The sequence below is a fragment of the Marmota monax genome, unplaced genomic scaffold, assembly GCF_021218885.2.
Source record: "Marmota monax isolate L192 unplaced genomic scaffold, Marmota_monax_Labrador192_F-V1.1 WCK01_AAM20220418_F8-fsc00001, whole genome shotgun sequence".
NCBI lineage: Eukaryota > Metazoa > Chordata > Mammalia > Rodentia > Sciuridae > Marmota > Marmota monax.
The window spans coordinates 35,970,351-35,987,876 of record NW_026693777.1 but is presented as its reverse complement, the minus strand read 5'-3'; the positions used below and the strand labels follow the sequence as shown (position 1 = coordinate 35,987,876).

General features: G+C 38.7%; 1 protein-coding gene and 1 non-coding gene across 2 annotated transcripts in view; both read right to left on the bottom strand.

Annotated features, from left to right (window-relative positions):
- Positions 1-11,341, bottom strand: part of Aven (apoptosis and caspase activation inhibitor) — a 187,887-nt gene extending 176,546 nt beyond the window's left edge. Inside the window, exon 1 of the mRNA XM_046461527.2 lies at positions 11,081-11,341. Coding sequence (XP_046317483.1) covers positions 11,081-11,326 — 246 coding nt within the window. The 5' untranslated portion in view covers positions 11,327-11,341. The remainder of the gene's footprint in view (positions 1-11,080) is intronic.
- Positions 4,169-4,295, bottom strand: LOC124104831 (small nucleolar RNA SNORA11). The gene has a single exon (XR_006855523.1). It is a non-coding gene; the product is annotated as a small nucleolar RNA SNORA11 (small nucleolar RNA).
- Positions 11,342-17,526: the final 6,185 nt, after the last annotated feature.

Sequence of the window (17,526 nt, the reverse complement as noted above, 5' to 3'; positions counted from 1 at the left end):
AGAAATAGAGAAAGCAATCATGAAATTCATATGGAAAAACAAAAGACCCAGAATAGCAAAAACAATGCTAAGCAGGAAGGGTGAATCAGGCGGTATAGCGATACCAGACTTCAAACTATACTACAGAGCAATAGTAACAAAAACAGCATGGTACTGGTACCAAAACAGGCGGGTGGACCAATGGTACAGAATAGAGGACACAGAAACCAATCCACAAAACTACAACTACCTTATATTTGATAAAGGGGCTAAAAGCATGCAATGGAGGAAGGATAGCATCTTCAACAAATGGTGCTGGGAAAACTGGAAATCCATATGCAACAAAATGAAACTGAATCCCTTTCTCTCGCCATGCACAAAAGTAAATTCAAAATGGATCAAGGAGCTTGATATCAAATCAGAGACACGCCGTCTGATAGAAGAAAAAGTTGGCTACGATCTACATACTGTGGGGTCGGGCTCCAAATTCCTCAATAGGACACCCATAGCACAAAAGTTAATAACTAGAATCAACAAATGGGACTTACTCAAACTAAAAAGTTTTTTCTCAGCAAAAGAAACAATAAGAGAGGTAAATAGAGAGCCTACATCCTGGGAACAAATCTTTACTCCTCACACTTCAGATAGAGCCCTAATATCCAGAGTATACAAAGAACTCAAAAAATTAGACAATAAGAGAACAAACAACCCAATCAACAAATGGGCCAAGGACCTGAACAGACACTTCTCAGAGGAGGACATACAATCAATCAACAAGTACATGAAAAAATGCTCACCATCTCTAGCTGTCAGAGAAATGCAAATCAAAACCACCCTAAGATACCATCTCACTCCAGTTAGATTGGCAGCCATTATGAAGTCAAACAACAACAAGTGCTGGCGAGGATGTGGGGAAAAGGGTACACTTGTACATTGCTGGTGGGACTGCAGATTGGTGCAGCCAATTTGGAAAGCAGTATGTAGATTTCTTGGAAAGCTGGGAATGGAGCCACCATTTGACCCAGCTATTCCCCTTCTCGGTCTATTCCCTAAAGACCTAAAAAGAGCATGCTACAGGGACACTGCTACATCAATGTTCATAGCAGCACAATTCACAATAGCAAGACTGTGGAACCAACCTAGATGCCCTTCAATAGACGAATGGATAAAAAAAATGTGGCATTTATACACAATGGAGTATTACTCTGCATTAAAAAATGACAAAATCATAGAATTTGCAGGGAAATGGATGGCATTAGAGCAGATTATGCTAAGTGAAGCTAGCCAATCCCTAAAAAACAAATGCCAAATGTCTTCTTTGATATAAGGAGAGTAACTAAGAACAGAGTAGGGTCGAAGAGCAGGAGAAGAAGATTAACATTAAACAGGGATGAGAGGTGGGAGGGAAAGGGAGAGAGAAGGGAAAATGCATGGAAATGGAAGGAGACCCTCAGAGTTATACAAAAGTACATACAAGAGGAAGTGAGGGGAAGGGGAAAAATAATATAAGGGGGACAAACGAATGTCAGTAGAGGGAGCAGAGAGAGAAGAGGGGAGGGGAGGGGAGGGGAGGGGAGGGGAGGGGAGGGGGGATAGTAGAGGATAGGAAAGGCAGCAGAATACAACAGACACTAGTATGGCAATATGTAAATCAATGGATGTGTAACTGATGTGATTCTGCAATCTGTATATGGGGTAAAAATGGGAGCTCATAACCCACTTGAATCAAATTGTGAAATATGATATATCAAGAACTATGTAATGTTTTGAACAGCCAACAATAAAAAATTAAAAAAAAAAAAAAAAAAAAAAAGAATTTACAATTTAAAGAACAATAATTTAAAGAAAAAAGAATTGCCTTCAAATTCACAGCAAAACCTAATGTTCAAATCCATGTCATCCTCAGTCCTAAGAGATCTAGGAGACACCAATACAAAGTCAGATCACAAATTTAAAGATGAATAAGTGTGATTCATCTATTTGTAAAATAACTATTTATATTTCATAAATAGTACTTTCAAATGTTAAATTATTCCTTTTCTGTTAGAGAAGAAAAATGAAAGACTACATTTAGCCTTTTAATTTGTATTTTTATTACAAAAATCAAACATGCTATACATGAATCCCCAGATACCAATAACCCCCTTCAACATTTACAAAGAATTTGCCAATCTTATTTTGATCTATCCCCCTCTGACTTCCCCAAACACCTACACAGTGATGAAAGTGTGAAAGAAACTATAAATGAAAAAAACTCCCTCCAGTGGTCAAAACTGGAATAATCAGGTCAATAAAACAGTACAGGCTTATAGCACATGATATAAAATAAACACCTATGGGTCCATACTAATATAAATGACTGAGTCAGTAAGTCAGTGGAGTAGAAAAATCTTCCATGCAGAATGCTAAACAAATGACACAGACACTCTGCCCTCTAGGAGGCTGCCCTGCAGTGTGACCTTCCAGAGAGTATATCTGGGAAGCAGGTAGGTGGCAAGGAACTTTGATAGTGGAGAAACCTAGCAAGTACTAATTCAGCCAGTGATCAAGGTTAACATCATGTTGACAGCATGTAGACAGAGGTGCATCCTACACCAGGTCTGACTAGAACTCCTCAAGCTATCAAGGTCATCGAAAATAAGGAAAGTCTAAGAAATTATCACAGCCAGGAGGAGCCTAAGGAGACGTGATGAGTAACTATGATGTGGTACCCTGAATGGGATCCTTCACACTAGGTAAAATCTAAGGAAACTGGAATCAAGTATGGGCTTTTGTTAATAATAATGTACCGGGGCTGGGGTTGTAGCTCAGTGATAGAGTGCTTGCCTCACATGTGCGAGGCAATGGGTTCAATCCTCAACACCACATAAAAATAAATAAATAAAATAAAGGTATTGTGTCCATCTACAACTAAAAATATATTTTAAAAAACAATAATGTACCAATCTTGATTTATTGATTGTAACAAATGTGGCATGCTAATGTGAGATGCTACTACTAGGGGAAACTGGGTGCAGGGTATATGGGAATTCTCTATTCTAGTCTTTCAATTTTTCAGTAAATCAAACTGTTCTAAAAATCTATAAAGAATATATATATATATATATGTATATGTATATACATATATATGTATACACACACACACACACACACACATACACAAACATATATGAGACAGCGCGCCAGCCCTACAGGATGCATGTGCTGAGACCACATACCTTATAAAAGCAATCACTTTATTCCACTGCTATGAAATGTTTCAGTTGATACAATAATGAGACTAAAAATTAACTCGCAAACAACTTTGCAATTGAAACTCTAAGTCTTTCACTTTTTCTGAACAAACTATCTGTACTCTACCTCTCTCTTAAGTATATGAACACAACTACAAAATATTTGTTAGGGTTTACCCCCTCAAATAAGTTTCAAGTAGCAATATAGTTAATTACTATCATGGGGAAATGGTTTTGATGACAAGAATAAAGCAAATATTACAGAGATGCTTAAGTCAGAAATAAGTGAAAACACTATACCCAAGACCCCAAAAGAATCCCCCACGTCTAAAACCATGGCCCAGTTGTAGGCCACATATAGGTGTGATTAACTTTATTCAACTAAGGAGTTAAGGGGACTTGGTTATGTAAATATTTTAGGGAGAAAAGTTTATTACTGGCCATAGAAAAAAACAAAATTTCCACATTTTTTAAAAGAAGACATGTTTTAAAAGGTTGAGAAACATTCACAGGACACACCATGCTCAGCTTTGCAAGTATTCCACAGGTCAATGAATGACTGAAGCAGGAAATGAACGTTACTCCCATTTGGAAAAATGCTGAACTACTTACCCCATCTGCTGTTTACAGATAAAACTGGGCTTTGGTTGCTGGTTTCATCTCAGCTGTGAGCAAATGCATTCCACACAGCAGATGATGTCCAGAACTAACCTAAATTCTTTTTTTCCCCCCTGGGCTGAAGATGGTACCAGGGGCCTCCTGCACACAAAGCAAGCACTCTGCCACTCAGCTATCCCCCGGCCCTCTGCCTGAAGTGAGCTGCTCATTGTTTTGGATCTAGGAAAGTGATTTGGAGTTAACAGTTCAATTTTCATTTGACAGATAAATAAATTGTCCTTTATTTGAGGAAGCCAAAAGACACTTGCATTTTTTTTTTCTTTCTTTTCTTTTTCCCTACATGTAGGGCATTTGTTCATAGAAGGACACATATCTTGTGCCCCTCCTCACAGTGGCCCCAGATTCCTATTGGGTGTGTTATAAACAGAGCAGCCACTCTTCAGGCCCCTGCTCTGAGCACACCCCATCTTAACACATTCGCTTTCAACTCTAGTATTCATTTTTTGAAAGAAAAATCCTTCATCAGGCCGGGCATGGTGGCACATGCCTGTAATCCCAGTGGCTTGGGAGGCTGAGGCAAGAGGATGGTGAGTTCAAAGCCAACCTCAGCAACTTAGCAAGGCCCTCAGCAACTTAGCAAGGCCCTAGCAACTAAGCAATACCCTGTCTCCAACTAAAATATTTTTTTTAATTCTGGAAATATGACTCAGTAGTTAAGTGACCCTGGGTTCAATTTTTGGGTTCCCAGTACCCCCCAAAAAAGTCCTTAATCAGAAACTTTTGCAAAAAGAAAAGAAGCATCATCATTTCGGTCACTTTGAATCAATCTGCACTTCCAAAATGTGAACCTATGGAGCACACTGAAACCAACAATTAAAAAACAAAACAACAAAAATAATCTATAACTTTGATTAAATTGATAATAAACCACAATGATGTCATTCTAAAATCCTAAAACTGATTGGTCCCTTAAAGTCTTTTTTGTTCTCAAACAGAAATTGAGAAAGGCAGGCAACAGGAAGTTTTCCAGTCTTTTTTGACATCACAAAATGTAAAAACTTAGAAACTCTGATTATTTAAACTTCGAGAATGGGAGTAAGGCTTGTACAGCTTTGGTAGCTTTGGTAGCACAATATGGGGAAGTCACATCTCTAGGACTGGGGATGTAGCTCAGTGGTAGAGCACTTGCAAAGGGTATGGGCCCTGGGTTCAATCCCCAGCACAGGGGGGGAAAAAAGTGAAGTCACATCCCTAGACTTTAGGAAACTGGACAGAGACCTTGATTTCTAAGTTATTTGATGGAAACTTTAAATAATTTACATCTCCACATTTTACACCTAAGATATATATTGAATACATTAGAAAAGCCCAAGTCAACAAACCTAAAGGATGAACTACAACCCAACAAACAGCCTGACCATCTTGTTATATATTAGAAAACATACACATGCTTGATGGGAAAGCATGAACAGCAGTTCATAAATAATTATTCTAGAAGGGAAAAAATTAAAAATTTTTCCAGTCATTTGTTAATGAAAAACTAAATGTCATTCTAGAAATCAGAAACATCAAGTTCAGTTATTAATCCCACCACCAACTAATAGGCTATATCCTTTAAAAGGCCTAAATCCACCCAACTATTATCTCTTCATCTGTAAAACTACATTTAACACAACCTGCCTCCTTCACAGGTAAGTTCTGGCAATATTTTATTTATTTATTTTTTAAATATTTATTTTTTAGTTTTAAGTGGACACAATACCTTTATTTATATTTATGTGGTGCTGAGGATCAAACCCAGTGCCTCATGCATGCTAGGCGAGCACTCTACCACTGAGCCACAACCCCAGCCCCAAGTTCTGGCAATATTTTAAATGTGAGGACTTCCTTTAGGACATACTTCAAAGAAGCTGTTGTTTTCAGTTAGTTTCATTTTTTATTATTTAACTTGTTTTTTTTTTTAATCATAAGAGTAACACATGGGCGTTGCCACAAAATAAAAACTCAAAATAGTTCAGAAAGAAAAAGAGAATCTTTTTCTGCCTTATCTACTAATCTTATTTCACAAAGGTAATCACTGTTTCCTACAGTCTTCCAGAAATGTTCTAAGCATATGTATAAAATTGGAATACTACTATATAACTTTTCTAAAGTAACTCCCTCTGTATTCGACATTTCCCCCATATCTACCCTGTTCTTTAAGAGCTGCTCAGTATTCCTCCCTTTCCAGGTAGTCCTTATATTAAACAATGTTGCAATGAACATCCATCTACTTACTTGGTAATTGGTTCACATTCATCTGTGCCATAATTTGTCAGACTTAGAATTACTGGACCACAAGCTAAATTATGATGTCAATTTATCTCATACACATATTTGTCACCTCTCACCAAGAGAACAGAAAAGTAAACTCAAAACACATTGGAAATGATCAATGCTTTGTTGAAAAACAAAGCTTAAATGTTTCTTCTGCATATAGTTTAATGAGAAAGTCTACCACTAAAGGAATTAACATAATTTTAAATGTTTTAAGAAATATAATTTATGTTTCCACAATCTCTTTGAAGAAAAATAAGAAACTACAATTTCTATTTGGCAAAAGAAACCAAAGTATTAATAACAATAACACTAAGACACAAGAAATGTTCTCTCCTAAGTTAGGCCTGGCCTACTTTTATATCCATAAAAGAAATGAGAGTGTACTTTCATTCTTCTGTGAGGTTTAAAAAAAAAAAAATTTACCTAACTCCATTACTCTATGCATAAAACAAACATAGTATGTATTTATTAATAAATTCTAGTCAAAATTTAACAAACTAAGTAGTTTCCTAAATAGAAAAAACTTAAAGAAAAAAACTGAAAAAAACACTAAAATTTCTATTGGAATCTATATTTCAAATATCATTTGAATTATATAATCAGATAATAACCAAAAAAAAAAAAAAAACCTTTCTGGGCTGGGGCTGTAGCTCAGTGGTAGAGCACCTGCCTCGCACATGTGAGACACTGGGTTTGATCCTCAGCACCACATAAAAATAAAGATAGATATTGTGTCCATCTACAATTTAAAAAAAAAAAAAAAAAACTTTCTATTTACTGACTGACCCCCCCCCAAAAAATAGTAAGGAATCCAAAATATAGTTAAAATAAGAATTAAACTTGCATGATATGTAAAACAAATTAGTTTAAAACCAGTAAGAGAACGAAATAATATGAAGGGATGCTATAGCTATAAAACCTCTAGATACTATCATTTCTGTTTTATTCCCAGGTGTTTTAAAAAGCTGTTATTGGCATTAAATTAGAAAACTATTAAGACTTAGACTTTTTATATCTAACTTAAGACAATTAAATATTAGAACAGGAAAATATAAAATCCAATGCAATTTAAAGCTCTTGTATATATCTGGTCTTTGGAAGAAGAGTTATTTTAATTAATGAGCCTTCAACCACCAAAAGGGTATTTTAAATAATGTAACAAAGGCAAATAAAACATAATGACGTCCCTACCTGAACTCCAAAAATGACAATAAGCTAGCTTCCCCATCTACCTTATAAAGTACCTTCCAAATGCTATCACTCATTCAGCAAAATTTACCAAACTCTTTCCAAAAAAAAAAAAAACACCAATGCTCTTCAATTCATGTTATTGAATCATGTACAGGTTTTCAAGTACCTTGTAGTTAATAAAGGAGACATACAAGTAAAAGATTAAGTGTAATAAAATGAATGAAAATTAGTGCTTTATTTACAAAGTACAAAATTATTGAGGAAAATGAGAAGCTTTGCAAAGAAAGGTGGCATCTGAGCTGTGCTTGTGAAGATGATCAAGATTTTGAAATATGAAAAGTGTGGGGAAAATGTAATACACTAGAGTTGGCTACAAATTATAGAAACCAATTCTGGCTAATTTAAGCAGAAAATGAATTTTTTGAAAGAATTTTGTAAAACTGACAGGACGTCTAGAGAACCAGGCTGAATTAGAAGCAGGCAGCTGCAAACTCAACAGTAACCTAATAGACTAGCTAAGATGTGTGGTGACTGCCACAATGAAGGAACTGTCCCTGCTTCAAGATTCAGAGCCTAATAAAGAACATTATTGCATCAACTGGTAAAAGCTCTATATGATTAGATGACAGTATTGTAATAATGTTAATTTCCTGTTTTTGATCACTGTGCTATGGTTGTAAGAGATTTCCTTGCTTTTAGGAATACACACCCAAGTGTTTAGGAGCAAAGGGACATCATCAAAACTACCTCTTAATCTTAAAAGTTCAGGGTGGGGAATGGGTGTGAGTGGAGAGAGAGAGAGAGAGAGAGAGAGAGAGAGAGAGAGAGAGAGAGAGAGAGAGAAAGTAGGAGAGAAAGGGGAGAGGGCCAGGTACAACCCATCCAAGCTCAAGTGACCATCTTCCCTTCTGTACTTCTATAGTGAGGGACACCACAGAATCCCACCACCCAGAGATAATCCCTACAGTTTTTATGTGCATTGTCTTGCCTGTCTTCCTTATTTTATAATCAAAAGTATATTTGTAGGGCTGGGGATGTGGCTCAAGCAGTAGTGCGCTCGCCTGGCATGCATGCGGCCCGGGTTCAATCCTCAGCACCACATACAAACAAAGATGTTGTGTCCGCCGAGAACTAAAAAATAAATAAATAAATAAATATTAAAAATTCTAAAAAAAAAAAAAAGTATATTTGTAGAATCCTTTTTTCAAGACAGATTATGTTTCTGGCAATACACAACCATAAAAAAATGAATAAAGGGAAATAATCTATTTTCCCCCACACAAAACACAGATTGTTATGTATCCCTATATGTATCCTTTCAGAGTTTTAAATGCATACATGTACATACGTCATAATTTTCACATCAATATAATAGTGTCTTTTTTAAATTTAAGTCTCATGACATCTTTCCAGTTTTACACGGAAAGAATGTATATCAAAATGTTAACGGTAATTATTTCTGGGTGATGATATTAACAGTAATTTCTATTTTCTTCTTGATAATTTTCTCTTAACAGCAGAAAAGATGAAAAATTTAATCCCAGGATATAACCTTTAACCTTAGGACATGACTTCCAAACTCTGATATAAAAGAGGAGGAAAAGAAACAAGAGGAAAGGACCTGAGAGGTCACCAATCTAAAATGTTATGAAAGAATAACCTTTCCTACATCCCTTCATCCAGCTGTGGCTGAAAACAGGATGATGTGTTAAGATTGGTAGCAATGATGGCAACTGCAGCTATCTTTATGTCCCAGGCTCTGTGCTGAGCATAGACATACACTGACACATCTAATCATGACACCACAACATGAGAAAATACTAAAAGAAAACATAAGATGGAATTTTAGGACTATTCCAACAAGGGATAAAAGCCTAAATTTTTAATACAATGGGTTACAATACCAGCATAAATTAAAAAGTCATATCATTGTTTTTCTAAATGATTTACCATAATTTTATTTAATATAGTTCAACAGAGATGAATAAAGCAGGACCTTCACTCACTGAACTGAATAAATTAAACACATTTATTAATAAAGGCTTTGTTCCAGATACTGTAGTTAGTATCAAAGGTCCCATTACTATAATTACTACTAAAGCCTGATCCTTACAGCCAAGTTGCATCCACAGTATTTTGTCTTCAGTAAAGGTGCAAGGGGTTCACTACAATGTTAAGACATAAAACAGAGTGGATTCAAGGGCTGCTTGATTAAATCCCAGCTCTCCCACTGCCTATGAAAGCTGAGGCAAATCAGTTAAAGCATAAAAATTAAGATTGTATGTATATATTGTTTGTATTATATATATAATATATATGTATAAATATTATATAGTATATATGTGTGTGTGTGTATATATATATATATATATATATATATATATATATACACATGTCATATAAAATAGAGTTATTATAAGGACAAAATGTGATAAATAGTGGGCACTAGGCTGGTGTTGGTTTCTGTCATTTCCTTCCTCAAACTGGCAGGTAAGCTGACCCTAAAATTTTTTTCATTACCTCATTCAGGTTTTGCTTGCCTACCTTAATCCTGACAAGGTTAAGGTTTTTACACTTAAATTTAAGTTTTATAATTTTTCCGGCTCCATATGTCTGTATACAACTATCATCTTTAGAGATATCTTACCTACTGTGCCCTTAGGATATTACAAATTTAGAGCTGAGGTGAGAAAGATAGCTCAGTGTACAGCATGTGGCATGGCCCCAGATTGTATCCCTGGGAGTGGGGTGTTGGGGATATTTTGCAAATTTCAGTAATAGGAAATTCTGCCTGAATAAATTTTTAAAAGAATTTTTAATCTATGTCTTACATAAGAATTCAAAATACAAACATAATTTTGCACTACAAATGTAAAAATAACAGAATAGCTCATAAAGACAGTATTCTAACTACAGTAGCTGAGATATGGTAAGAGTTGGCTCATATATATACCATTCCCTGCTCCAATCTGAGAAATTTCCTCTATGAATTTAACACTGATCATATCAAAACTCACACCTGACTGCTGAAACATTCACACACTGAATATTCAAAGAGACAAGGCAAGTAACCCCTGATTACACAGGTAAGTGTAACAGGACTACGCTTTAAAAAAAAAAAAAAAAAAAAAAAAAAAAAAAAAACTCATCTGAACTCGCCCCCAAATGTCTGGAGCATTCTTTCATTCAACTTTATTATTATTATTATTATTATTATTATTATTATTATTATTATTATTATTATTATTATTTGGAGCATTCTTTCATTCGACTTTTTACCATCATCATCGTCATTATTATGCGCCCGCTGCATGCCAGACACTGTGTAGGGAGGAACAAAGCCACCCACCCCTTGGATCCTCAGACCCGGAGCCAAGGTGATAAAACAGCCGGGGGTCTGGGCGTCTACAGACCAAGCCCTGGCCACGCCTCGCCTGCGGGGTGACAGCAAGGGACCCAAAACGCCCTAGACCAGCAGCCAGACGCGCAGCCTCGGCCCTGGGTCGCGAACTCCAGAGCGCGACCGCCGGGCCAAGGCGGAAGCCCACAAGACTTTACTTCCCGCAGGAGGAAGCAAGAGCCACCTCGCGAGCATCTGCGCGCCACCGCCACCCTCGCGTCCGGCGCAGGCGCACCGCTGCCGGCTCGCGCGCACCCGCACACTCGCCCGCCTTCCCGACTGGGCCCCGGCCCAAACAGGCCTGGCTGCGTGTCGCCGTATCCCACCAGCCATCGCTTACCGGCGCGCTAGCCCCGGCGCCGCGGCCTCGCGGTTCCCGGCGGCCTCCTCGCGGGGCGCCTCCTCCTCGGCTGCCGCGGCCTCCGCGAAATCCCCTGCCGCGACCCCGGCGGCCGCCTCCGTCCCCGCCGCCGCCTCTCGCCACCGCCGAAGCAGCCCCGGCCTGCTCGCGGTCGCGATCCCCGCCGGGCCGATCGCGGCCGGGCCGCCGCCCGCGGCCGCCCCGAGCTCCTCGCTCCGCCTGCATCTGGCCGCCGCCGGCCGAGCTGAGCGTGCGGGAGCCGGGCCGCCGCAGAGACGCCCTAGCCTCACCGGAAACGGGCCGCACGGAGCATCCGCGAGCGACAGGCCCCCGGCGGCGGCGAGGCGCGGGGAGTGGGGCCCCGGGTGGACGCGGGGCGGGGCGGCCCGGGGTCCGGCAGGTGGGGCGGGAGCACCGCCGAGCGAAAGCCTGGGGATTCTGTGGGAGCTGCAGTGGGGGACCGGGCCGCCTCAAGGCCAGAGACTGGTATGGGGTGGCGTGGTAAATTAAAAGATGCCCTGAAACGTTTGTATAATAGAACTCATTTGTAAAAGAAAAAAAAAATCCATGTATTTGCATTAGAAAAAGTCTAAACAAGTATATACCAAAATGTTGGTTAAGTGTTCGATTTCCATTGAGTTACATCTGTTTAATTTTCATCTATTTAATTTCCTAATTTTCAAGGATGGAATTATTTTTAAATTATATTGAAATCAATTTAGAAAGGTGTAGGAACCCGGTGGGTTGCCCAACTGCAGCAACTGGGAGTAGGAAACAGATTATAATATGTAGAGAATAGAAGGGGCCGTTAGGTCTTCAAGATAAATTTTGTGGAAATAATCACAGTGGTTGGGAGAATTAAGTGCTCATGTACTCAGTAAATGTAAGCTATACTGTGAAGCAAATGCTACTGAAGCCCCTATTTTTCAGGTACCATAATAGAATATAAAACATTTACTATAGTGATACAGCTAGATAGTGATGAAACTGACATTCTAACTTGGACAGTGCCCTCCAAAGAGAAAGGGAGAGCAAACAGTTGGTTATACAGACTCATGGGAGCCACTTTTAACCTTGTTCTACAGAAACCACATGAAAATAATGAAAACAAGGGTAAAAACGTCAGCCTAGCAAAAAAAAAGGTGTTTTTTTTTTCTTTGCCAGCCTTTGTGGCCTTTTCTTAAACCCATATATAGTTAAAGGTGTTCTTTGCTTCTAATCATCTGCTCTGCACAGACACGGTGCAATGTCCTGAATTTTTTTTTTTATGTCCTGAATTTTTAAAAAATACATTGACCCTACCCTGAGTAGCTCATTCCCACAAGGAAGATAATCCTATGAACAGATTATTACAGTCCAGTGGTCCCAGTGCCGTGAGAGGTTCAAGATCAAGAGCCGAAGAAGTATGCCCAACAAACAGGCTAAAGTCTGTTGGGTGAACAGGAGTTGGACTTTTTGATAAGGAGCTTTTCAGGCTGAGGGGACTCCTGAGGACTGTAAATTTGGAACAATCTTAAAAAATAGTTAACACTTGGCCATGGGCAGTAGCACACACCTGTAATACTTGGGGTTGCTGCCAGCTAGGCAACTTAGCAAGAGCCTGTCTCAAAGAGTGGTGTTGCTGAGTGATAGAACACTTTTCTAGCAGGCACCAAGCACCTAGGTTTGATCCCTGGTACTGCAGAAGGAAAAAAAAAAAAGTAACACTTAGTATTACTGCAGAAGGAAAAAAAAGTAACACTTAGAACACTGTTCTAAGTACTTCCCATATGTCCCCTTTTTTGAACCTCAGCAACCCTATGAGTAAACTGGTGTTATAACATCTAAAACACTGATGTTAAATAACTTTAAAGATCACACAGCTAGAAGCTGTGAGGTCAGTGGTAGAGCACTTGCTTAGCATGTGTGAGGCCCTGAGTTTTGATCCTTCATTCTTTGCATCTCAAAACCAAAATCATTTTCCCATTCTGTGTGTGTGCTCAAGGGGAAGAACTATTGAATTTGAGAACTCAGAATAGGGATGAATATCTTAATCCTGAGTGACATTGGCTGTCTTAATTTCACAAGCAGACAAGAACTAGCTCCCCTCTTCCACAATGTGAGGAGGAAACTGCTATGACAAGAAGGCAGGCCTTCACCAAAAATTTGCAGATGCCTTCTTCTTGGACTTGACAGCTCTCTAGGATTTTTTTTGTGTGGGCACTAATCCCATTTGTGAGGGTCCCACCCTCAGGACCTGTTTGCCTGTCATAGGCCTGATCTCCTAATACCACCACATTGGTGATTGAATTTTAAGTGACTTAGAGGAGACAAACATACTACAGTAAGGAGAAAAGGACATGGAAGAAAGTAGTTGAATATTTACCAGCATACCACTGGTTGGGGTTCCCACTAAAACAGAGATCCACATATTAATTTCATCAATATTTATACAAATCACAATACCTCACATGACCTTGGCACATTTAGAGCTTCATAAAATTTTTGTGGTGGCTTATTCTCTGAGAATGTTTAACAGCATCCCTGGCCTCTCCCCACTAGATGCCAGTGTCAACCCTTCTACCCTAAGTTATGACAACCAAAAATGTCTCCAGACTTGCCAGATGTCCCCTGAGAAGCAAAAATTATGGTAGATGAGAATCACTAGAACAAATCAATGTAAGTATACAATAGTTTTCAAGAAATTTCCAAAAGTATGAGGTTGAAAAGATCATTGGCTTTCAAATTAAGCCAGCTTCATTAGAACACAGTAAGTAAATATGCTTGATACTTTCATTTAGCAGTCAGTAACACTATGAGAAGGTATTTACTATGCCTGTTTGACAGACTTGTGAAGAGTGGTAGTAACACTTATTCGTTTAACATTTCGCACCTGACACTATTCTAAGTACTTTACACATATTCATTTAATCTTCATAATACCCATAGAAAACAATGCCTTTATTACCCCACCACTTTGTCTCCCTACTCTCTAACTTGGGGACATCTCTTCAGCAACTCTCCCTGCATGCCAGTTTTTAACCTTCAGAAGGACAATTCACATTACCATAAAAAACATGTATTATTTCCACCTTTTTCTTTGTAAAATAACTGCCTCCTGATCCAGTTTTCACTCCATTTCTCTACCCCCATTATAACAGAGCTGCTCAAAAGAGTCATCAGTTCTCCCATCCACTTTCTTTTCCAGGAGGCTTTCACACTATTGCACCGTAACAGTGTATCAAGATTCATTATGAGCTTGGGGCTGGGGTTGTGGCTCAGCAGTAGAGCATTCACCTAGCATGTGCGAGGCCCTGGGTTTGATCCTCAGCACCATATAAAAATAAATAAAATAAAGATATGGCGTTCAACTACAACTAAAAAATAAATATTTTTTTTAAAAAAAGATTTATTATGATCAAATGTAACTAAATCCAATGATCAGGTTTCATTCCTAGTCTTTATTTATCAACCTCATATGATACACTTGATCATTCCCTCCTCCTTGAAACATTTTCTTTTTGTTACTTGCAGAACAACATGCCATCCTTGGAAATTCAAAGATAAATAAATAGTCCTTGTCCTTAACTCTGTTGGGAAGACTTAGGGAATAGTGAAGGGCTTCTGGATGTTCCAATTCACCTATAAATCTGTTGTGGCGCTGCTTCCAGACTTCTTCATATCAAGACACATATAGAAAATGATAATATTTAAAATGAAAATCATGATCTGAGACTGCTTCTAGCAGAGGAGGACAGCCCTCCCCACCTCCACCCCCAGCCTCAAGGTCTGGGAATACAGGATATGCATTAAGTGGCTCCAGTTTTTGCCTTCATGTAAAAAAGTCTCATCTGTTTCCTTGTCCTACACTAACAATGCAATCATTAATGTCCTCCATAACAATCACATCAATTTGGTCTAAAAGTTCAACATTATTCCTAGATCCTCCTTTTTAGAACTAAAAAAGACTAACTCCTTCAGTTCAAGGCCTGTCATGTATCTCTTTTATATGCTCTATAGCATCTAGTACAGTGGTAAAAGTGGCAAATGTTTTTAAAAGAATGTCATGTTACAATCTTGCTGCAGATTCGGTCTCTTCAGAGACATTGAGAAATCATCTCCTAATTGCCAAATCTTTAGATAGCACTTCTACTCTACCAACCAAAAACGGTTAGAGATGTATCTTACTTTAAAGTAGTCACTATGCCTCTTGTAGTGGCACACACCAGTAATCCCATCAACTCAGGAAGCTGAGACAGAAGGAGCAAATTTAAGCCTCGGCAATTTAGCAGAGTAGCTTAAGGACACCCTGTCTCAAAATAAAAAATAAAAATGGCTAGGCCAGGCATGGTGGTGCACACCAGTAATCCCAATGGCTCGGAAGGCTGAGGCAGGAGGATCACGAGTTCAAAGCCAGCCTCAGCAAAAGCAAAGCACTAAGCAATTCTGTGAGACCCTGTCTCTAAATAAAATACAAAATAGGGTTTGGAATGTGACTCAGTGGTCTAGTGCCCCTGAGTTCAATCCTTGGTACCAAAAAAAAAAAAAAAGACTGAGGATGTAGCTCAATGGTAAAGTGCCCCTGAGTTCAGTCCCTAGTATCAAAAAATAAAATAAATTTAAAAATAGATAAATAAAATAGTTACCAAGTCCAGAACATCCCTTTCTTGTACTTTTCTCATTGGAAGTCCTTTCTGATACCTAACCCATTGTTACCACATGTGTTTTAAGCCTACTTGCTCTGGATTTGTTCTTGAAAAGGAAGAGGAGCTCATCAACATTTCCCATAATAATGACATGAGCTTGTTCTGTTGATGTCCCAAAATCAATGGGCTATAGACAAAAAGTTTTCCACTGCAGGCTGCTATAGAAACAAAAAAACACAGCAAGGACAAGTTGAAGCATAAAGCTCTTCAGAGAAAAGGGATTTCAGAAAATCAAGGCCTAAGTTCACTTATGCAAAGCCTCAGAAGTCAAGGCCACTCTCCAAGGAAAGGAATTCATTTAGGACACAGTGTTCACCTTTTGGTTTTTATGTTGTTTTTCATCTATTGTAATTCATTGACTACAAAGAACAAAAACACAAACTGCTAAGGTTGGGAACACAAAACTTTTTATTCCCCTGCTCTCTGTTAATGCTGGCACCCTAGAAATAAACATTCTCTGGACAGTGGGTGAAAAGTAAGGACTTTTACAGTTGGAGTAACCAAGTAAGAGTCCGGATCCCACACCCAGATAACCACATGCATTTCATTTGCCTGCTTTTGCAACTCCTCCACCCCCCAAAAATAAGAGTTACTCCTCCATAAACACAGTCTTTTGCTCAAGAAATTTTTTTGTTTTGTTTAATGATTCAAGAAATGTATGATGGAAACTAGGCATGGGGGTGTACACCTGTAATCCCAGCAACTAGAGAGGCTGAGGCAGGAGGATTACATGTTCGTGAGCAGCCTCAGCAACTTAGCAAGTATCTTAGTGAGTCCCTGCCTAAAAATATTAAAAGGGCAGTTTCGTGGTTAACTACTCTTGGGTTCAATCCCTGTATCAAATAAGAAGGAAAGAAAAAGAAACATCTGTTAGAAAACTCTCATGCTTGAAACAGTCTTCACACTCAACTATGATCAGTCCTTCAGTTATAGAGCCTTCCTCATGTCCCAAATGCCTTTGTGAAAGGATCTGTGGAGGCCCAGTAACCTAGGAACCAGAAAAAACCATTCTCCTCCCAAAATGAAAAGAATAGAGATAAGCAAAGTTGGAAAGATTTATTAATTTCAAACAGGAAGAAAAAACTCAAATGACTTTGTAAGGTAGAAGGAAATCCATAAGTTACTGTGCATTTCAATTTAAAATTCCAGTTTAACAGCATCTTTGTGAGCTATAGTTCGCCTTTTCTAAGAAGTTGAGAAATTATTCTTAGCCTTATATTTTAGGGGATCACAGCATCAAGAGTACTTGGGTTTTTTAAAAACCTGTGGAATTGCAAGCCCCCTTCTAAAACTTAACAAGTTCCACCAGGTAATTTATATACATGTTAAATTTTGAGAAGCACTGATTCTAGTTGTAGGGATTACTCATTTATAAAGAGTTACCAGGTGATGCCAGCGTTGCCCTCTAATAACTTCACCTGGCGCATCACTGGTTTTCCCCCTCTAACTGTACATGAGGATCACCTAAGGAATTTGAAAATGAAATTATACCCAAGTCTCTCTCAAGTAGTTTCTGAGTTAACAGGCCAGGGATGAGGCCCAGACATTAATACTTTTCTAAAGCTCCTGGGTGGTTTTATTGTGCAGCCTATGATGAGATCTGCTTACCTATATCAACCCTTCATTTTGTAGGAATCAAACCTCATCCCCAAACTCACTGATGGAGGGGAGGGGGAGGGACAGGTTGCCATGCTCACATGTTAGCAGGGCCTGGTGAGTCCGAAGCCAGTGGGCAGACTG